General features: G+C 38.1%; 1 protein-coding gene across 2 annotated transcripts in view; it reads left to right on the plus strand.

The window, feature by feature from the left end:
• The window catches only part of SLC26A4 (solute carrier family 26 member 4), a 50,880-nt gene extending 30,968 nt beyond the window's left edge, over window positions 1-19,912 (plus strand). For both annotated transcript variants that reach the window (XM_045826947.1, XM_045826948.1), the window contains 8 exons: window positions 2,263-2,332; window positions 4,279-4,371; window positions 5,294-5,389; window positions 5,874-6,104; window positions 9,948-10,002; window positions 11,125-11,267; window positions 13,581-13,664; window positions 17,546-19,912. In XM_045826947.1, the coding sequence (XP_045682903.1) occupies window positions 2,263-2,332; window positions 4,279-4,371; window positions 5,294-5,389; window positions 5,874-6,104; window positions 9,948-10,002; window positions 11,125-11,267; window positions 13,581-13,664; window positions 17,546-17,569 (796 nt within the window). In that variant the 3' untranslated portion in view covers window positions 17,570-19,912. The remainder of the gene's footprint in view (window positions 1-2,262; window positions 2,333-4,278; window positions 4,372-5,293; window positions 5,390-5,873; window positions 6,105-9,947; window positions 10,003-11,124; window positions 11,268-13,580; window positions 13,665-17,545) is intronic.
• Window positions 19,913-23,381: the final 3,469 nt, after the last annotated feature.

Here is a 23,381-nt window from a genome sequence, read left to right on the forward strand (position 1 = left end):
GTTTGACTGTTTCTTTCTTCTTTCTGGTCCGAATCATTGATTTGAGTCTTGGTTTCCTTCCCTTCACTGTTGGTTCCCTGCATATTTTTCTTTATTTCACTTTGCACGGCTTTCACTTTTTCCTCCATTTTGCAAGCATACTCAATAATATCTGTGAGCATCCTGATTACCAGTTTTGAACTCTGCATCTTACAGGTTGGCTGTCTTTCCATTGCTTAGTTGTATTTTTTCTGGAGCTTTGATCTGTTCTTTCATTTGAGCCATATTTTTTTTTTTGTCTCCATGTGCCTGTTTCATAGTAAGGGGTGGAGTCTTATATTTGCCAGGGCAGGACAACCCAAATCACTGAGTTGTGGTGCTATATGTGGGGGAAGAGTCGGAGCAGAAACAATGCCACTTGCTCGGCTCTCGGCTGGCTTTCAGTCACTTCCCCTGCTACCCACAACCAAATTGGGCCCTTCTGGTGCTGATTCCTGGGCGGATGGATTTGTGTACATTCTAGGGCCCTGTGAGTCTTTCTAATGAACTCTCTTTAATGCTGGGAGTTTCTCACAGCCTCAGCCCACACAATCCCCACAGGTTTTTACAGTCAGAGGTTTTGAGGCTTTATTTCACTGTGCTGGAACCCTGGGTTGCATGGTCTGTCTCACTCCCCAATTATTCCTCCAGTTTAATCTGCATGCAAATATGGGACCATCGGTCTGCTGCCTTGCTGCACATTCTCTAGGCCCCTGCTGTCCATCTCTGACCCTCCTATCAGTCTAAGTGAATGTTTTTTCTTTAACTGCTTGGTTGTCAGACTTCCATACAGTTTGATTTTCGGACAGTTCTGGTTGGTTTTGTTTCTAAGTTTGTTGTCCTTCTTTTGGTTATGCCAGTAGGCAAAGTGTATCTACCTACATCTCCATCTTGGCTGGAAGTCCCTCAATTTTTTTCTGTTTTTACTCTTGAGAGGCTTTTTGTGTGCACCCTTCTGGGTCTGCAAAATTGTCTGAACAGAGAGGGAAACAGAGCTTCTCTCCCACATCAAAACTTGCTGCCTTTCTGGACTTCTGGCCCTTCTTTGTATTTGGGCAGTGAAGGAATAAAAACCTGGAAACTATCAACATGGATGTCTTCAATTTAGCATAAGTCCACCTTTCGTGTTCCACCAGCCAGTTCTTCTCTCCCTTCTTTTCACCCCTGGCACGCTGGAGCCCACAAAAGACTGCTGTACACTGCCTCGGCACCCTTAAATGGTGCCCAAGGGCCCCAAAGAGTTCACAAGCTCCCAAAGTGTCCAGTTTACTTCCATGTAACAACTCAAGAGTTGTCCTTAAAAAAGGCTGCCTCTCCTGCTCTATTTGCCTCAGCGTTTACTTTCCTTGTGTGGGTGTGCTTAGAGGAGAGGGTTTTGTGGAGAGAAACTATGTAATTTATGAGCTTTAAGTTAAAAGTTAGCACAGCACAGTAAGCAGAGGAGAAATCGGTGGCACATTTTAGCTGCTGTGTTGGTTTAACTGGGCTTTTAGCCAACAGAAAGCAGTATCCTCCACAGTATTTAATTTCCAGTAATTATAAGGCTGATCCAGAGAGCACATTGCTGGGAGTACCCCAAACAGATACTCTTTCTTCAGGAATTGTATTTAGCATTTGTTCCTACTCATGCTTGAAGAATGACAGAATTTATTTGATTGCAACAGGAACAGGAAATAGGAAGTGGTTATTTCTGGCTCTCCCAGGCTCCTATTTCTATAAAATGAGACTAATTTGATCATTGCGGACTCTTCATAATTCATCAGAAAGTTGCAATAAGTCACAAGGAATTTCCAGGCACTGGCACTATGTCAGGCACTGAAGACCAACAGGCTAATGATAGAGCCAGGCTGCTCCTGACCTCTGGGATCTTTTCAAACTTCTGATTCTTAGTTTACTCTGCAATAAAAATGAGGATAATACTGCTGACCTTTCAGGGTTATGGTGGGGCTTAAATAAGATTTAACAGGTGTGAAAGATCTTTGCTTATTCTATAAAGTCCTACACACATGAAAGTCTGACGCTCATTATTTCTCTCAGCCATCAGAGAAGAGTCACAGTTCCCGTCTCCTCCAACTGCACACAGACACCAGCTGTTCACTTCAGAGTTAGCTATAGGAGCATGTTGTCTGCAGTAGAGGCAGTGTCCAAAAAACATCAGAAATGATGAGCTCTTTAGTATCTGTTATTTCTTTTTATTCCAAGATATGCTTGTTCCAAAAAATGCTGACTGTAATTTTGTTTTAGTCCCTCCTGGAATGGTCTTGGAAGCATCCTTAGCACAGACATCTACAAAAGTACCAAGAACTACAAAAATGTGAGTGCCTTTGTGAGATATTTACTGGACTGGGGTTTGCTGGCCTGGATCACATATTTCTCTTCTAGTATATTAGAGACAAAGTAGGCACAGGTGGGGTGCTTTTCCACAAATCCACTGGGGTGTTTTGATTCAATGTGCCTTCTGATATCCATGGTTTACATGAATTTTGCTGATGCTAGTTGAATGTCATTTTAAAGCCAAACCACTGTAAAAAGAATTTTTAAATATAGGCAATTAAATTATTTTGAGAAGTTGTATCAAATTCTAATTCTTTTGATAAAGGGGGTTAAAGGTACAAATTTCTAGTTAAAAAATAAGTCCCGGGGATGTGATGTACAATATGGTGACTATAGTTAATAACACTGCTTTACATATTTGAAAGTTGCTAAGAGACTGAGTCTTAAAAAGTCTCATCACAAGGAAAAAATTTTAATTATGTATGATGACAGATGTTAACTAAACTTAGTGTGATGATCATTAGCAATATATACAAGTATCAAATTATGGTATACACCTGAAACTAATAAAATGTTATAAGTCAATTATACCTCAATAAAAAATGTGGACACAACCTCAGAGACCTCTAGAACAAAATAAAACATATTGACATATGCATAGTGAGAGTCGCAAAAGAGGAGGAAAGGAAAAGACAGGCATAATATTGAAATAATATCAAAATTTCTCCAAAACTGATGAAAAACATCACATAAATATCTAAAAGGCCCATCAGACCCAATTACTGCACATACGAAGGTCTACACCTAGACACATTACAGTAACACTGCTGAAAGCCAGGGCATTAAAAAAAGTCTACAACAGCGGAGGAAGAAAAAATACTATTTTTTTGCTATATAATCCTTATCGTCCATGAAATTGTCTAAAATCCCTGGAAGATTTTTCACTCATTTTTACTAAGAGACTTTCATGTTCTCTGTCACCAAGAAGCTTAGTTGGCATTGTGCTCTATGCTTAGAATTGGAAGAAATAATATAAAATACAGGAAATTAAAAAAACAAAGAAAATGAAAAAAAAACCCCACAAAGAAATATCTTACTGATAGGCTTTGTAGACCCTGCAGATAAGATTGCTTAGTGACCAGCAAGGGAAATGAAGATGAAAAAGCAGAGAAAGAAAATGAAGAAAACACTAATTTAGCAAAAAAAAAAAAGTTACAATGAAAAAAAAATTTTAAATGCAAACTCTAGGAAGTTGTAGTCTAATTTTACCTTAACATTAAAAAAATGTTAGACACTGAATCTGGAATTCCAGTAGTTGCCACTTAATTTATTTCCACAGCTGTCCTCAGTTATGTTGAGCCAAGTGCCATCAAGAGCTACAAATGATTCTAGAAAATCTCTCATCTTTGGGTTCTGAGTTCTGAATTCTGGGCTCTGGGCTCTTGTAGAGACCTTGCCCAAGTCACCCAGGCTCGCAGGGCCTCCATTTTCTTCTCTGATGTGCTGGACTAAAATTGTTATGACTCCTAAACACCAGACAAGCCTGTGATTCTGGTTCTACTTTGGGTCTGGTCACTGTGTCAGTGTAAGAACAAGCAAATGACATCATAGGCCTCAGCTCCAGCAGATCCCCTTGAATTTGCTACTTTTTTCTATTTTAAAGGAATTTGGGGGGATAAATAGAGGGGCAGTGTTACGAACCTGAGGCAACTTATGTCATTATTCTGAGCTGCTTTTTTCATCCAGAAATCAGAGGGTTGAATAATTGCTTTTCATGGCCCTTTCTTTCATCAGCTTCTCCTGGATAGTTCAGGAGTGTGGGGAACCTATCGCCTCCCAACTGGGATGAGGCCCTAAGAAGGAAGTTGAGTACTGTTACCCAGCTCCTCTGAGTGATTGTAACTCAGCTTCTACCTGAATAGCCAGAAATTTAATTGAGTATTTGAGGCCTGAAATTATTTAACCTCAATATCTTTTTAATACTAGGTTGAAGAACCTGAAGGAATGAAGATTCTTAGATTTTCAAGTCCTATTTTTTATGGCAATGTCGATGTTTTTAAAAAATGTATCAAGTCTACAGTAAGTATTTTATCCCTAAAAATCTGTTTGCTAACCTCCTTTGAGATTTCATTCATTCTACAGGTATTTATTGGGCTCAAAGTGGACATGAGGCCCTATATACTACTCCCTTTGTATAGGACATTAAGAATTATAACATACATCCTTGCCCTCAAATAACTTATGCTCTGTTGAAGATAGGAAAAAAAAAAACAGATGTTAAAATCCAGGTAGCAGTAACTATGCCACTGGACAAAAACACTAGAGTTGTCTCCAGGCAGAATTTGAATAATTTCAAAATAAATGGTATAGACAGTACTTGCTAAGAGTTCATAGCAGGGAGTGATCCATGTGAGCTGGAACTCATCAGGCAGTGTGGCCGTGAGCAGAAGGAAGGAGATTATAGCAGGTGTTTGGGAACTAGGAGAACTGAGAGGAAAAAGTGGGAACATGTACTGGGGAGAGGTTGCCCAACTTGGGTAAGGGGTTAAACAGTATAGGTAGAATCTGAAGGCAGGAAATTCTGGTCTTAAATTCCATGCTGTGCTTCAAAGTTGGGTTTTGTTTCTAGATCAGTGTTTTATTATGTACATTAGGGTAAATTGCTGGTTCACCCTAGGGGGACAATCATGGATTTTGCAATAAAAAAAGAGCTCTGTAATGTTAAAGAAATTTGGAAAACACTGACTTAAAACTAGTGAAATTATTTTTTGCTATTTTGTTTTCTACTGTCTTGGAGTCTTTAATATGCTCCTGTCTTCCCTGAGCCTCTGGGTGGGTGGGGTAGATGAGCCAGTTGTGGAGACCTCAATCAAGAATTTCTTATTTGGCAGAATGTCTCAAGGAATAATACTCCTCAAGAAATTACCTTTCCAGATAACAATTGCCAATAATGAGCATTAGGAACCAGATGTTTTAAGTAACTTGACATTTCTTTCCAAAGGTTGGATTTGATGCCATTAGAGTGTATAACAAGAGGCTAAAAGCACTGAGGAAAATACAGAAACTCATCAAAAAAGGGCAATTAAGAGCAAGAAAGGTGAGACAACAGCTTTCCCCCCTCTTAAATTTCTTCCTTTCTCAGATGAAAATGAAAGCAAATAATGTAAAATTAAATCCACCCCCTTTGGTACCCAGATGTGTACAAGCAGATGACATACACTTGTCAGAGAACAGCTGAGTTGTTCTTATAGCCAAAAGGGAATGGGAGAAAATAAAATGAAATCAGTAGAAAAAACTCAGGGTTTGAGTTCATAAACATTCATAGCTATCACTTGTATTGTCCCACCAATGTGTCTCTTGGCCAATTCCCCAACCTTCCAGAAATCAAGTTTCCTGGCTCCTCTGCCCTTCCATTTTTCTTCCTAGAGAACATGAAAGTTTGGACAAAGCACATTCATTAAGCATTCATCCCCTCAATGTTTTGCTTATCAAGTGTATAGGACTTTTAAGTAATTTGAAATAAATTGTTTAAAAAATCCCAAATCATTGGCAATTAAGTTGGCAGTATTTTCTTTGTTTAGAATGGCATTATAAGTGATGCTGGTTCATCAAATAATGCTTTTGAGCCTGATGAAGATATTGAAGATCCAGAAGAACTTGATATTCCAACCAAGGAAATAGAGATTCAAGTGGATTGGAATTCTGAGATTCCAGTGAAAGTGAATGTTCCGAAAGTGCCCATCCACAGCCTTGTGCTTGATTGTGCAGCTGTGTCTTTCTTGGATGTTGTTGGAGTGAGATCATTGCGAGTGGTAAGGTTCTAAGTGTTTTTGAACAACAGATTAGGAGCTTTGGCAATAATAAAACCACATGGGTTGCCCATTCTGGCAAAAGGGTGATTGAGTGCATAGGCTCTGCACTATTTCTAGGGGAATGCTTTTGCAATAGACCTTAATATTTTAAAGCACAGGTTATGGAGCCAGACTACATGGGGTTGAATTTAGGCTCTACTATTTGCTGTACTGTGACTATAGGCAACTTGCTTAATTGATCTGTACCTCAATTTCTTTACTCTAATATGAGGATAATAATGGTACCTATTTAATATGGGTTTCATGAAGACTAAATCAGCACATACATGGTTATGGTTTAGAACAGTATCTGGCATACAGTCACCCTTCAGAAAACATTAATATTTATTATGTTTTATTTTTCTGAGAGCATATAGGAAATTGAATATGAAAAGGAGGAAGTTTATGTTAAGTATTATGTTTTTCCTTGTTATGTAAACAGCAGCGGAATGAGGAATATGGAGTACATGGTACGATTAAAAAAGCCAGGCATTATTAAGAGGTTGGCGCAGGTAGCAGGCCAGGCATCTAGGAAGTGAAAGGATTGAGGAGCATGTAGGACAGGAACATTCATGATATCAGACACCAGTTATGTAAGGTTGAGTTCATTCTTTCAGCAACAGACGTGAAGTGCCTAATATATGGCAAGCACTCAGCCAGGTGCAAGAGACAAATGATGAGGTAGTCATAGTCCCTATCCTCATGGGACGAAGCAGTCTAGAGGGAGAGGAAAATGTTAAGTATTCTTTTTGAAATTTATTTTTTAAAGTATGTTTTATTGATTATGCTATTACAGTTGTCCTGTTTTTTCTCCCCTTTATTCCCTTCCACCCTGCACACCCCCTCCCACCAGCATTCTCCCCAGCCTTAGTTCATGTCCATGGGTTGTATATATAAGTTCTTTGGTTTCTCCATTTCATATACTATTTTTAACCTCCTCGTCTATTTTGCACCTACCATGTATACTTATTATTCTCTGTTCACCCCCATGTCCCCTCCCCATCTTCTCTTTCCAGCCCCACTCCGCTGATAACCCTCCATGTGATCTCCATTTTTGTGATTCTATTCCTGTTCTAGTTGTTTGCTTAGTTTGTTTTTGTTTTTAAAGATTATATTTATTTGTTTTTAGAAAGAGGGTAAAGGAGAAAGAGGGAGAGAAGCATTGATGTGTGAGAGAAACAATCAGTTGCTTCTCACATGCCCCCATTTGGGCTGCAACACAGGCATATACCTTGACTGGGAATTGAACCAGTGACCTTTTGGCTGACAAGCCAATGCTCAGTCCACTGAGCCATACCAGCCAGGGCATGATATTTTTTAAGGCTCAGTTGTTGATAGTTGTGTTTGTTGTTATTTTATTGTTCATATTTTTGATCATCTTCTTTTTCTCAGATAAGTCCCTTTAACATTTCATATAATAAGGGCTTAGTGATATGAACTACTTTAACTTGACCTTATCTGGGAAGCACTTTATCTGCCCTTCCATTCTAAATGATAGCTTTGCTAGATAGAGCAACCTTGGATGTAGGTCCTTGCCCTTCATGACTTTGAATACTTCTGTCCAGCCCCTTCTAGAAGCCTGCAAGATTTCTTTTGAGAAACCATGTGACAGTCTTATGGGAATTCCTTTGTGTAGGTAACTGTCTCCTTTTCTCTTGCTGCTTTTAAGATTCTCTCCTTATTTTTAGTCTTGAGTAATGTAATTATGATGTGCCTTAGTATGTGTTTCCTTGGGTCAGCATCTTTGGGACTCTGTGAGCTTCCAAAGAAGCTCCACATCAAAATGGGAACTCCATTTTGCAACCATACTCAACCAATTCTGTGAGCATCCTGATTACCAACTAGTGTTTGGAGCTGTGCATCTTATAGGTTGGCCATCTCTTCATCGCTTAGTTCTATTTCTGGAGTTTAGATTTGTCCTTTCATTTGGGCCATATTTTTCTGTCTTGGTGCAGCTGATACATTGTATGGGGTGGAGCCTTAGGTATTTGCCAGGGTGGGACAACCCACTTTGCTGCACTGTGTTGCTGTATGTGGGGGAAGGGTCAGAGGGAACAATACCACTTGCTCATCTCTCTGCTGCTTTTCAGTCACTTCCTCCATTACCCACAAGCAAATTGAGCCCTTCTGGTGCTGATTCCCGGGTGGGTGGGTTTGTGTACATTCTAGGACCCTGTGGGTCTCTCCAATGCACTGTCCTGTGAGGCTGGGAGTTTCTCCTGCCACCACAACCCCGCAGGTTTTTACACTCAGGGGTTTTGAGGCTTTATTTCCCTATGCTGGAACCCTGGGTTGCGCAGTCTGGCTCACTCCCTAGTTGTTCCTCTTGGTTTATCTGCACGCAAATGTGGGACAGCCAGCTGCTACCTTGCCATGTGTCCTCTCCTCCCTGGCTGCCTGTCTCCACCCCTCCTACCAGCCTAAATGAATGTTTCTTCTTTAACTCCTTGGTTGTTGGACTTCCATACAGTTTGATTTTTCTGGCAGTTCTGGTTTTTTTTTTTGTCTTTATATTTGTCATCCTTTTGATTGTGTGAGTAGGCAGTGTATCTACCTAGGCCTCTGACCTGGCTGGACATTAAGTAATCTTTTAAATAACAACTGTACTAAGTGCTCCAAAGCAGACAAACTGGGGTCTCAACTTGATTAAGAGTGTCAAGTTTAAGTGAAGCTTCCAGTAGGTATCAAGCAAGTTAGGCAGAAAAGTAAGCAGATTAAAGACACCAACAATCAGATACAATAATATGGAACTGACCCGCTACTGAGGTTTAGCTTAGTTGGGGCTTTTTGGCTGCTTTGCAAGGGTAGGAAATCATTACAGAATGCAGGTACTAGGCAGGTACAATAGAAAGTGATTATACTTGACAAAAGACAATGATACAATGGTGGCAGATTCTCTTCCAGTTCTCTTAGCAGACCCAGTCATTAGCTCATTTGAGAGCATTTTCTTATTTTTCATTGTGCATTTTACTCTGGGTATTGGCTCAGATGCGTTGTAGATTGTGTTGGCCAAAGGTTTAGTGAATTACTTTTGGGAAGAGTATTGATATATTTCATGACAGAGTATTTTTCACACTTAACAAATAATTGCTTTCAAATGCTATAATGACAATTGTGAAGAATTCAACCTTTATGCTTGCATAGAGGTCATGATCTTTTCCCCCAGAAATTTCAAGTTCTATTTTATTACTTCCTATAGGTCTTGCATCTTGATTTTTTAAATTAAACTTTTCATTTTGAGATAACTGTAGATTCCCATGAAGTTTTAAGAAATACAGAGAGATCCTCTGTGCCCCTTACCCAGTTTCTCCCAATGCTAAAATCTTGCAAAACTAACATCCAAAATTACAATGAGGATACTAAGACTGATATAGTCAAAATACAGAGTCCTTTGTTTGTAGGTCAGTTTTTACATTCAGGATCTGGTGGCCACATGTCTACAGCTATACATTTTCCATTCACAGATATAAGCTCTGTTGTCTCTGATCTTCAGGGGCTGTATCAGGAAGCTTCCTGTACTCCCTTGTTTTCTTCCTTCCACAAATATTTATTAGGTACCTTTGTGCTATTGAGTGCTGTGCCATCAAGCACTGGATATTGCCACCTCTTGAGATGGGAACATCTTTTCATCCTTAATCATATCATCACTTCAGGTTGAAAACCTTTTTGGTTTTCCAATAATGAACTTTCCTCAACAGTCCCGGTTAAGCATGAAAATACTGAAGTTCCTCCTGAGCAAGTAACTGAATGCTACTAAATTATGTGCAGGTCAAGTTACTCAAATTCTCCTTTTTAAATTTTTAGATTGTCAAAGAATTCCAAAGAATTGATGTAAATGTGTACTTTGCATCGCTTCAAGGTAAATGCATATGTATACATATCTATCTATAAGACTTTTCCCTAAGCCCTTTCTCCTATCTGGGAATATGGATACATCGTGACCAGTGATATTTTTATTGTGATAAAGTGCATAATAATATTTGTTATTTGAGTCACATTCGAGTGGCATTTGAGTCAGTGGCATTAAGTGTATTTACAATGTTGTGCAACCACCACAACTATCTCTCGCCAAAAATTTTCATCACCACACACAGAACTCTACCCATTAAGCAATCCCGCTGAGGGCATTTTTGTACCTAGGGAGATATTACTTCCAGTAGTGCCAGAGAGCTGGTAATGCATGGCAGCTGATCCTGCCAGCAGTGCCAGATCACCATGGGAGAATTGTCTTAGGGAGAGCAGAGCTGGAGATGACTTAGATCCCTTAAAACTAGAGGATCCTCTAGGGTGTGATTCTGTGTCTGTGTGCAAGAGTATGCATGTGGGAAAATACTAATGCTTAGGTCGAGTTCTCTAGAACCAGAGGCTGAGTCAAGGACTCTTGCACAAATGATTTATTGAGACCTGAAAAAAAAACTGGCTTTCAGAAAAACTCATGAAGGAGTGAGGGGAGCAGGATAGGGCTGGGAAGAAGCTGGAGAAAGATAGGGTTGCAAAAGTCTACCTTAGCCTAATTTCACAGGGGCCACACAGCAGGGAAAGCACCAGAAGGTGGTTATTCCTCCTGGAGGCAGCAGAGCATGTCTTCTTACCCCCATATCGGTCCATCAGTGCTGCAGGCCATGCAAGAGTGGGGGTGTCAACCTGTGAGGCCTTTTCAGGTGACACTGTGTTCGTTGGCCCAGGAATGTTCTCCAGAGAAGGCCACAGCTGGAACCGTTAGCAGCCAGACTCACATTAGCAGCTGGAGGATGGGGACTCTAGCAAAGGGACCTGGTCAGGAACCAAGGCCATTTACTACAACCAGTTACCGTATAACCATGACGTGTGCTACTGGAAATGAAACTCAGAGTGCAGCAGGGTCACATTTTGGAAACAAGAAAAGAATTAAAAGGAGGAGCCACTAAACCTTAGTATTGGTTGATGTTACAAAATTATCTTTTCTTAGAAACTAACTAAACACTATTTCTTTCTTTTGAAGATCATGTAATAGAAAGGCTGGAGAAATGTGGTTTCTTTAATGATAACAGAAAGGACATATTTTTTCTGACTGTCCACGATGCTGTCCTCTATGTACAGCACCAGGTTAAATCCCGAGAAATTCAAGATTCCATTTTAGAAACGGTAAACATTTAATCTTTCTACCTATGTGTCTTTCCTGAACTATCATTATTTCTGTAAATGGCAGGAGTTCCACAAATTTAGATTCCATTCTAGTGGGATGTCAAACCAGTGGTTAACTTCTCAGAGACTAAGTTTTCCCATCAGTAAAATGAAAGTGAAAACATTTACCTTGCTGGGTAGATATGAAGACTAAATATGATAGTTTATACAAAAGCACCTGGGACTACCTAGTATTCAATACATAATAGTTCTATCACATGTAGGTTTACTAATAAAAGTAGGCTTTAGTTATACTGCCTTTTTAGAATATAGGCACTGAATCTCAGGTCTTCTGTGGTTTGTATCTACAAATCCAGTTTAAATTCTCAGCAATCTAGAAACTCTTTATTATAAATGTCAAAGGTCATAAGTGATCTTTGAAAAAGAAAAAAATTAAAAGCTATGAATTAGCCAGGACTTAGTTATCCCCCACAAAATAGAACAGAGTCTGATTTCCTGTGGTACCCTTAATTTTGTTAGTTCCCTTGTCAGATGCCTGGGAGTGCTGAGCTTTCTGGTCTGGGTGTGGGCCTGGGCCTACTGGTGGGTCGGGTATAAGAATCTCTTCTCTCATGGACCCTGCACAGAGAATTCAGGAAACCAAAATAATACCTATAAAAATAACAACAATAATTATTCCAGTGACCCAATCTACTCTATTTTAAATTGCTTCTCCCCCAACCCCAAATTAGGATAGATTCTTATTGTGAACTGGAAGTTAATATCTGAAGTAAAACTAATTTTAAAAACAATAGCACATTATTTTTTAAAGCTATTGTTAGTGGAGAGATTGCTCAGTTTAATGCTCTGGGAGAAACATAGGGGTTCTAAATACCAAGATCTGGATCTGAAATACAAAAAAGGAAAAAAAAAAGGAAAGTACTAAAACCACAAATCTATTGGGGAGCGGGGGGAAAGAAAGCTACATGCAAGCAAAATGCTTGTCTTTAAAAACTCATAAAACTTTTTCTAACTTAAAATTCTCTAACCTACAGGTAACAACAAAACAGGATCTTATAAACTATCTTAAAAAGGCCTGTCATTAAAAGTAAAATAGAACCAAAGTGTCAACTTCTTTTTCAACAACTGTGAAAACAGTTATTGTGTTTGTTTATACCTTGCTTTGATCCAAGATCTCAGATCCCACAAACGTCACAAAACCCACTGATGACAGTGCCCCTACCAGCATTAGACCCAACACTGTTTGTAGTCAGGGAGGCATCGTAGTGCTTTGGATGGATTTTTTCACCCTGAACAAATGTCAGACTTGAGTATAACTGAGTGCTTGTACTATATACTTACTGGTTCACTGGATAGTGGGTTGAGCACTAGGGGTAGCCTCTCAGACCAGTAGCCTTAAGCTTCTGCGTACCCTCAGTTATCTAGCACAAAGCCCTGCATACGGTGGGTGTGTAGTAAATGACAATAAATCTTGCCTGTGGCACTTTCCTTTTCTTCAGGAAGGGTAACAAATGTTATGGATGTTGTGGATGCAGTGATGTGACCATCAGAAGGCTATCCCAGGACTGTCCCAATATGTAGTTACGCCTATCCTCTTTCTCTCATTATGTTTGACCATCTGCACAGGGCCTGGCATCTAATTCATTTCCATGCTAGCAAAGAGAATTGGATTATTTATTTGTGAGATGAAAAATAGCTGAAAAGCTCTTTGAAATTTCACTCTTATCTTGATATACATTTGGAGTTGCTTTGGGAATATCCTTTATGCATCAGATAAAGCCCAAACTGTTATTGGTTTCCTCTGTTATTGATTTACTGCTAAAAAGCAGAACTTTCTTAAAAAACCATCTCGGTCCATAGATGTTGATTTCCATCTCTGACAAAATTAATATCCAACCAGTCTAACTTGTGACTGGTTATCGTCATCAGTCACGAGCCCATTCAGTGCATACTTAAACCTGCACTAAGTGATCTTAGTTTAGCCTTTGAAATAAAGACACTTTGACTACTGCATCATTCAGGCAGACAGGGTGACTGCTTAAGAGGCATGCCCTTCAAAGTCTGGGAAAGAGAGTTGAAAAGGAGGTTAGCAATGGAAAACTGTGGCAGTTCACACTTGAATGTGAGAAAAGGGGTATAGGGAAAATTCTAAGTGAGAAATACAAAAGGACAAGAAAGCTGGAACAGATTTTGAAGTGTGTAGATTATTATATGAGAAGCACCAGCAGTGCTTCAAGTAATTTTCAGTGGTTTATCAGGTGGATTGTTGCTATTATATTTTCAGCAAATATTCTCTGTGTTCTCTTTGTCAAGATCTCCCTCATTCAAGACCATAAAGATCCTCTTGAATTAATGGAAGCAGAGCTGACTGAAGAAGAACTGAATGTTGAGGATGAGGTATGAGCATTATTTTTTTTCAAAGAAAATAATTTAGATGAAATCTTGAGTAAATAGAATAATACATGTAGTAACTATGTCTGATACAAACTATTCAGAAAAAAATAATTTTAAAAAATACCCAAAGGATGGTGTAATAGAATGAGGAAAATGGAAAACAAGAATTCCCTCTTGAAGACAATAAGAGCTTGGGAACCTTCTGGTCCAGGCTCACAGGATGATCCTCGACCAGAAGCAGCCAACACTCTGGTCCTGGTTTTTGGTCTAAGCCTCTGTGTACTTTTTTTTCTAGAGACCTAAGAAACAGAGGAAAGATGATTAGAGGAAATTTCTAATCCAGAAGTTTCATAAGCTTCAGAAACAGTCTGTGCAACAGGAACCTCATGACTTTCTTCACCTGACTGATAATGGCTTAGAAAAGACTGATTTTATGTATTTCTGATGTTCTTGGGGGCATGAGTCAATTCTGAGGAAACTTGACTGAAACTTCTAGTAATCTGGATAAACTTTGTGGCTCCACCATAGAGTAAAATGAGACTAACAAAAGAAGATTGCAGAATTTTAAAGTTGAAAGATGTCTGAGAAATCAGGTAGTCCCACACCTTAGCCCATGCAGAAATCCCTCCTACACCATGTCTAAGGATGTTCACTCAGGTTTTGTGTGGATGTTTCCACACATTGGCAGCTAGAAGCTTTTCCAGGGAGCTTGTTGCATGCTTGAAAGTGTCCAAGTGTTACTTGTGCTTACAAAATTAGATTTGGCCTTTCTCTAGTACCTGGTAACTGAGCTCTCTCTTTTCTAGCAATACAAGCCCTCCACTAAACAGTCCTTAAATATTTGAAAGTATCTCCCAGGTCTCCACCAAACTCTACTCCAGGTGGGACTCCTCCCTTTATCATTCTTGCAGAAACTAAATTTGTCAATGTTCCTTTGCCAAAGAAGGGGACGCAAAGCCTTAGACAGAGTCAGGCCAGCATGAAGATTACACAACCGTGACCTACCTTGATCTCATAAAGATATTTCTATGACTATGACTTAAAAATGTGTTTACAGTAGCTACATCAAAATCTATGCTTCTATTACAGGGGTCAGCTAAGAGACTTGGGCATTTTTACACAACTTGTCATCCAGCTGGGTTCTCCATTTATATTTATGTAATTGATTTTTGACCTCTAGTGCAGGACCACACATTTATGATAAATTACCTCTTGTTTGCTCCCATTGATATCCTTTTGAATTCTGAATCTATCATCCAGAATAATAATTATGTACCCCCATTGGTATCATATGCAAATCTGATAAGCATGCCTTCTCTGCCTTATTCCAGGTCCTGATAAAAATGTTGAAAAGCATATATTCAAAGCCCTGTGGTAAAATCAGATAGTGAGGATGACAGGAAAGAAGACTTTTGTGGAGGAAATACAGTACTAGGGTGAAATCTGAGGTTCTGCATCTTAGCCCATCAGCTTAGTGAGCCCAGAAACATCATCACTGAGCTGTGTAGTACTTTATGACTATGGATATCGGGCCAACTCAGTTGAGTACAAATTCATACATCAAAATTGGGACCTAAGAAACTGCCATTATATTGAAGTATTTTTGATTGCTACATAAAAAGATTATTCAGGTACGATTCCTGTAGATAATGAGGCAGTATAGCAGTATAATTTTAAGGGCATGGACTTTAGAACTGGATGGATTTGAGTACAAACCATGATTCTGCTACTTAATGGCTGTGCAGCCCAGGGAAAATTATTTATCCTGTCTTCATGTAAAATAAAGATAACAGTACTTCAAAGAGTTGTGAAAATTAAAGGATGGATAGTAAGTACTCAATAAATAGTAATAACCATTTTTAAATAAATCAAATGAAAATATGATGAGTTACAGTGAACTTCCAGTCAAGCAGGAGGTACAGGTAGATACACATTGCTTCCTTGCAAAAACCAAAAGAACAACAACAAATTTAAAGACAAAAGACAACCAAAACTGCCAGAAAATTGAACTGTATAGAAGTCTGACAACCAAGGAGTTAAAGAAGAAATAGTCATTCAGGCCGGTAGGATGGGTGGAGATAGGCACCCAGGGTGGAAAGAACACGCAGCAAGGCGACGAACCAGGCAGTCCCACATTTGCGGGCCGATAAGCTGAGAGGAACAACTGGGAAGCAAGGCAGATAACACAACCAAGGGTTCCAGCATGGGAAACTAAAGCCTCAAAACCTCTGGTTGTAAAAATCTGTGGGGGTTTGGCAGCGGGAGAAACTCCCAGTCTCAGAGAAGAGTTTGGTGGAGAGATCCACAGGGTCCTAGAATGTACAAAGATCTACCCACCCAGGAATCAGCACCAGAAGGACCCAATTTGCTTGTGGGTAGTGGGGGAAGTGACTGAAAGCCAGCTGAGAGCCAAGCAAGTGACACGTTCCCTCTCAGACCCCTCCCCCACATACAGCTGCTCCAGCAGTGAAGTGGGTTGCCCCGCCCTGGTGAATACCTAAGGCTCTGCCCCTTAACAGGTGTGCTGAGATAAAAATGAAAGAACAAATGAAAGCACAGATCAAAGCTCCAAAAATAAAACTAACCCAAGGAGACAGACAACTTATCAGATGCAGAGTTCAAAACACTGGTAATCAGGATGCTCACAGAAATAGCTGAGTCTGGTCACAAAATGGAGGAAGAAGTGAAGGCTATGCAAAGTGAAACAAAGCAAAATATACAGGGAACCAATGGTGAAGGGAAGGAAACCGGGACTCAGATCAATGATTTGGAACAAAACAAATAAACATTCAACTGGAACAGAATGAAGAAACAAGAATTCAAAAAAATGAGGAGAGGCTTAGGAACTTTCGGGACAACTTTAACTGTTCCAACATCTGGATCATAGGGGTGCCAGAAGGAGAAAAGGAAGAGCAAGAAATTGGAAACTTATTTGAAAAAATAATGGAGAACTTCCCTAATCTGGCAAAGGAAATAGACTTCCAAAAAGTCCAGGAAGCTCAGAGTCCCAAAGAAGTTGGACCCAAGGAAGCACACACCAAGGCACATCATAATTAAATTGCCCAAGATTAAAGACAAGGAGAGAATCTTAAAAGCAACAAGGGAAAATAAGATAATTATCTACAAAGGAGTTTCCATAAGACTATTAGCTGATTTCTGAAAAGAAGCCTTACAGGAAAAAGGGGCTAGAATGAAGTATTAGAAATCATGAAAGGCAAGGATCTACATTTAAGATTACTCTATCCAGCAAAGCTATCATTTAGAAAGGAAGGGCAGATAAAGTGCTTCCCAGATAAGGTCAAGTTAAAAGACTTCATCATTACCAAGTCCTTATTATGTGAAATGTTAAAGGGACTTATCTGAGAAAAAGAAGATGATAAAAAATATAAACAGTAAAATGACAACAAACTCACAACTATCAACAACTGATACAAACAAAAACTAACTAAGCAAACAACTAGAACAGGAACACAATAATAGAAATGGAGATCACATGAAGGGTTATCAGCAGGGAGGGGGTGATGGGAGGATAAGGGAAAAGGTACAGGGAATAAGAAGCATAATTGGTAGGTACAAAATAGGGGAATGTTAAGAATAGTATGGGAAATGGAGAAGCCAAAGAACTTATGTATGACCCATGGACATGAACAATGGTGAGGGGGATGATGGTGAGAGGGGGGTGCACAGCCAAGGGGGATAAAGGGGAGAAAAAAATGGGACAACTGTAATAGCATGTTCAATAAAATATAACAATAAAGTATGATGAGTTACAAAATTTTTACTCACCATAATAAATTATGACAATATATACCTGAGATGGTTCAATGTAAGCAATATGTGTAAAAGACTTAAGAATTCACTTTGTTTCCTCTTTGTTCCCACAGGCTATGCGTAGACTTGCTACGTGAAAGTGGGCTCGGGAGGTTGCTATAAGCAAGGACTACAGGATTGCCAAATTTAACCAGCAATGTAATTCTATGCAAGCATTTTCTGCATTGACTGTTTCTCTGGACTTGAAACACTCATTCTTTTTCTGTTAGAACTTTGATTTTTTTAACGTCTTAGCCATTAAAAGAAAGGCACTTAAGATTGTTTCTAGGCTTTATTTATAAAATAAATAGCTTACTTCTAAACTGCAAAATGGTGAGAATTATCCTGGTGATCTAGTGATGTCTAGGATCTATTCACGTTGTGCTGCTGTACCTCCCTGACATATTTGCCAACAAAGTTCACATGGGCATGGGGTCCCCTGCTCAGTCAGGGCAGGTGTGGCCCCATAGCCTCTGTGGCCAGTTGAGTCATGAATGATTATCATAAAAAAGATCTATTTTTGACTGGCCTGGATACCCATGGGCTGTGCCGATCACAGTGTAAGGGCACACTGAGTAAATGCTGAAATATAATTGTTAATGCATTTATCAATAAAAGCCTTCAAAAATCACTTTTGGTCAATACATCAAAAATGTTTTTTAAATGCAAATTTGGTTAATACTTAATAATGAATGTTATATTGACCATATACTTAACAAGAATTCAGAATCAAGATGGTTCACTTCTAAACTACAGAACTAGGCTGATATATTTTTAAAACATTGAGTTAGAGAGATGAAGCAATAATATTATTATGGTTTATAAATTCATTTTTTGATATAACCATGGATCACAATTAAGATCAAATAAAAATATAAGAAAGACTATCTCTAGGTTAAAATGCCATTTTAACTTAGTTTATAGAAATAATCATTAGGTAGAGTATGTAGCAGTATGGTCTATTTAAAATCTAACACAAAAATTGTGTGATTTTGAACAAAAAACAATTCTGATATGTTTATAAGACTGTGGTGATTAAAACAAGTTTATGTTTTTCTCTAAAATGTAGCAGTATATAAAATAAATGATATTTAACTAAATTCTGACCATCTTTCAAAAAAATCTAAAAAGTTTTCAACCTGGATATAAATATATGTTTAAGATGAGTTTAAGACAAAACATTCTATGACTGAATAGCAACAATAAAAAAATGGATTGGAATATAAACATTGAAAACATATAGGTTTTTAAAAATCTATATTTTAAGGGAGAACATGTTTGAAATTTTTAGTTTTACTTAATCTTTTCTGACCATCAACAATTTTGTAGGTATTATATATAATACAGAGGCTACGGCCCTGTGGACTATTCCCATATAATTCACACTTGAGTGAATGAACTTGTGCTTTATTTCTAGAGAAAAATAAACACGTGGATCCCCAACTAAGATAATGTCTTGTGTGGCTGAGATAATTATGTTACACCTTTGGCACAATTGTGTGAAATTCCCAAATGTGTTTGGTTATCCAAAGGCAGCATGTCCTGTCTCTGTTTCTAATTAAATACAATGAGAAACAAGATGTCTAATCCTGAAGGAATATCATCAGTGATAATATCAAATTGGTAACTAAAAGAATCATTATCACCACCCCCTCATTTTGCCCATTGGAATTTGAGTGAGTTGTAATGGACTGTGATTTTACAATAATATTCTTTCTTCTAATGGATTATTCTGTCTTTAACTGATTTAGAACAGATTTCTCCCTGTGTTGGGTACAGTATAACTGGGGTTATAAGATTATCTCATTTTCACAGCTTATACCTGCTTATACTGGTAACAAATCGTATTGATAAAGAGTAAGTACAGTAGTCTTGCAGAAAATGGATGAATACCTCTGTTCAATAAAGGAAATATGCACTGATTATTTTTTTATTAGTTGAAGGAAAGTTACCCTTTATAATAAGGCTAGAATTTTGTGAAATCCTGGTTCCATTTGTGACTATATAAGACCAGTCTATTTGGCTAGTTTCTCAAACACACTCTAGGAATACTGGCTCTTCTATACATTTTTGAATAATAAGCACATTTTAATCCTGTATTGCCAATGAAAATTTACTTGAAATTAAAATTGCCTCATGTTATGTTTTAACCTATATAAGATTCCAATGTTGTGACTTTCAATAAATAAAAATATCAAATCATGTACATTTGGAAATAATTGCAAATATATTTTATTAAATGTAAAGTTACCTTTTAAACTACTCTGTTGTGTCCTCTCTGAGTAAAACTATTAATTATAATTAAAAATGCTACATTTTAAGTTTGCCATTACTCTTATCACTCGTCAGTTTGATGTATTTTTTTAAAGTTCTACTTCCATTTTGTGTGTGTGCAATTACTTTTTGTAAAAACTTGGTACAATAAACAATGTTACAAATATCTCAGTTAAATTTTGTAATTTTTATGCAAATATTTCTAGCTTATTGTGTGGGATGATTTTCATTTAAGGAAACTTTTTGTGCTGGTACAACAGATGTATTAAAAAGATACAAAGCATAGTTTTCTCCTTGAAGAATTTTCACAAAACAAACACACCAGTATTAAAGAGCACTCACACTAATAAGCAGAGCATAACCAGCATCCCAGAAGCCCTCAGCTAATTACTGTCCTGACTTCCAACACTTGTTTTTTGACAAGTTGTTTTTGACAACTTCATATAAATGATATCAAACAAGATTATTTCTTTTTTTCCCTTCTCTTTTGTCTTTTTCTTTTAATCCTCACCTAAGGATATATTCATTGATGAGTGGGAGAGGGAGGGATGGTGGGAGGGAGATAGAGAGAGAAGCAGAGAGAAACATTAATGTGAGAAAGAAACATTGATTGGTTGCCTCCTCTACATGCCTTGAGCAGGGATCACGCTTGTAACACAGGTGTGCACCCTGACCAGGGATCGAACCAGCAACCTTTTGGTGTATGAGATGATGCTCCAACCAACTGAGCCACCTGGCCAGGGCTTGTATATGTGTCTCTTTTTTAAGTCAACATCACAATTGTGATATTCATCCATGTTAATGTTATTGCATAAAACAATCATTTAAAAATTTTCACTGCTGTGTAGTATTCCACTACCTGAATTTACCATCACTTATTTACCTATACTAACTGTCGGTGGATGTTTGTGTTGTTTCTAGTTATTGCCTTTCATGAATAATGCTGCTATGGACATTCTTGTTCATTTTATTTTTGGTGAATATAGGTACACAATTCTGTAAAGTATATACCTAGGAATGGAGTTGCTGGGGTCATGTACATGGGTTCTGCTTCTGTAGATACTGCAGTACACATCTAGTACCCCCTGCAGACTTTTATCCAAAGTGATCACACCAATTTACGCTTTTTCTTTTTAATGTGAGCTCCTGTCACTGCACATTTTTGCCAGCACTGGGTCTGTATGTCTTTCTCATTTGAGCTTTTCTTGTGGGTGTGTAGCAGTATTTAACTTGCATGTCTCTGATGACTAAAGAAGTTAAACACCTTCTCGGGTGTTTATTATCATTTAAATCCTTGTGTGAATCCTCTTCCCAAGTCATTTGCCTATTTTTCTTATTGGTTGTCTGCCATTTTCTAATTGCCATGTAAAGGTTTATATAGTAAGGACACAAAAATCTTTGTTGAAAATACGTATTGTAAATATTCTATGGATTGCTTTTTCACCCTTTTATTTATGTCTTTTGATGAACATAAGTTCTTAATTTTAATGTAACAGAATTTATCATTTTTCCCTGAAGGGTTAGCATCTTTTTTTTTTAATTTTGGTATCTAGTTTGTTTTTTTTTAAAGCTTTGTTTTACCTCTCCCATTTAGATATACAAGATATCTAGAGTTAATTTTTGTGTGTGCTGTGAGGCAAGGAGTGAAGATACATATAATTTTTTTTCAGAAAGACTTACCCTATTAACCCAGCACCTTTTGATAAATGCACAGTTCTTCTTCAATGCAGTGTCACTTTCAACTGACTGCAAAGGTTTGAGTCTGTTTCTGGGCTCTGCTCTGTTTCCTTGGTCTATTCTTCTGGCCTTGTACCAACACTGTAACTGTCTTGATGAGTACAGGTTTTTAGTAGCTACAGATATTTGGAAGTATAATTACTCCAGTTTGTTCTTTTCTCACTACATTTATGCTTAGCCATCTTCATTTCCATATACATTTTAAAATAGCCTATTAATTATTGACAAATATTATTCCTAATATATTTTCTAGAATTAGCAAACATTTTCATTCAACCAATAACTCTCAAAAAATTAAACAATGCTTTACATTAAATGAAATATATGTTGAAAACCACATGAATTAATTATGGTTATATTTTATTAGATGATATAAAATACAAAAACAATTTGAGTTTTGTATTTGTTTTAAGCTAGAAATACAAATTTCAACTCATGTGCTTTACAAACTTACACAGTAGACTCCTGGGTTTAAGTCAAGTGTCTAATTGGATTTGAGATGTGTCCGGGCACTGCCACTGACAGGGAAGGCTAAAAAGAAGTCTGTTTAATGACTGAGGAGCCTCCTGGGAGAGAGACAATTCATTCTAAAGCAAGAAAGGTCAGACTAAAGAGCTGAGCCAGTAGCAGGGCTTAGTTGTTAGTGCATAACTGAGTTTGGGAGTAACACAGGGCCTGTCAATCTGGGATATGTTCTAGAGCCAGATTCATAAACTCATGCTTGGGTTCTATGAAGAAAGGAAGTTGCAATTCAAAGGAGCTGCTTTACTGTGAGATCTCTATAAGACGATGGGGCACATGCAATGCTCTGGGCAACCACTATAACAATGTGACTGCCAAGTTAAAGGAAGACATGCTGCCCTGGTCTCCCGGCACATCTATAGCTCTGGACACCTCAAGTCTTAACGATGGTGCTCTGCAACAGTGCATGGAGGAGAGCAGCCCTTGGTAGAATGGACTTGCTCATGAATACATGAGAGGCACTTTTTGGAACTTTCAGAAACATTTGAGGAGTTGTCTATCTAGGACTTAGACCTATGTGAACAGATGAGGTGAGAGTCTATAAAGCATCCATTATGCAAACAATATAACAATGTAACAAAGGCCATATTAGCTTTAATCATATAAACTTCCATGTCATTAAAAAAGCCATAAAATGACAAATAGAGAGAGAAAAATGAAAATAATGAGGAGGGCTAAGCGGGGAAAGGAGACAGACAAAAAATGAAACAGTGAAAACACTGATGGCATTAGGGAAGGAAAACAAATAAAAAGGGGGAGTTTATTGAAGAAACAGAAAAAAGGAAAGCTAAAATAAACAGTAAAGAGAGAAAAGCTTCATGAAAAACTGTGGTGGGTGCTGATGTGATATGATTTCTGCCCAGTGCTCTGAAAGTCAAAGTGAAGAAATTCAATGAAGCAGGGGTAAAAGGCAGGAGTAACTATGACTCTCTTAAGGTAGTCAAATGCCTTGTCATCTAATTAGTGATGTGTATGAAAGGATGAACAAGATTCCCACTGCTGTTAACCCACAAAACCACAGACAAGGCAACAGGTTTGAAAGATCAGCAGGGAAAGAAGACCCTGTTGAACTTGACTTTAGTCTGGCATGGTGAAAAGACTTTAGATGTATAGAAAGAGGGAGGCCCTAGGCACCCTCCCCTCCCCTGGAGGAGTTGGGGTGAGGCCCACCAGCCTTGCAATCTATAGATTCAATGCAATTCCTATCAAAATACCAATGATGTATTTCACAGAACTAGATAAAATATCTCAGAAATTTATATGGCACCACAAAAGGCCCCAAATAGCAACAGCAATCCTGAGGAAGAAGAACAAAGTTGGAAGAATCACACTACCTAATATCAAACTATACTACAATAGAAGGCCATAGTAATCAAA

Source organism: Phyllostomus hastatus, unplaced genomic scaffold (assembly GCF_019186645.2).
Source record: "Phyllostomus hastatus isolate PE091 unplaced genomic scaffold, TTU_PhHast_1.1 phas_scaffold_78, whole genome shotgun sequence".
Lineage (NCBI taxonomy): Eukaryota > Metazoa > Chordata > Mammalia > Chiroptera > Phyllostomidae > Phyllostomus > Phyllostomus hastatus.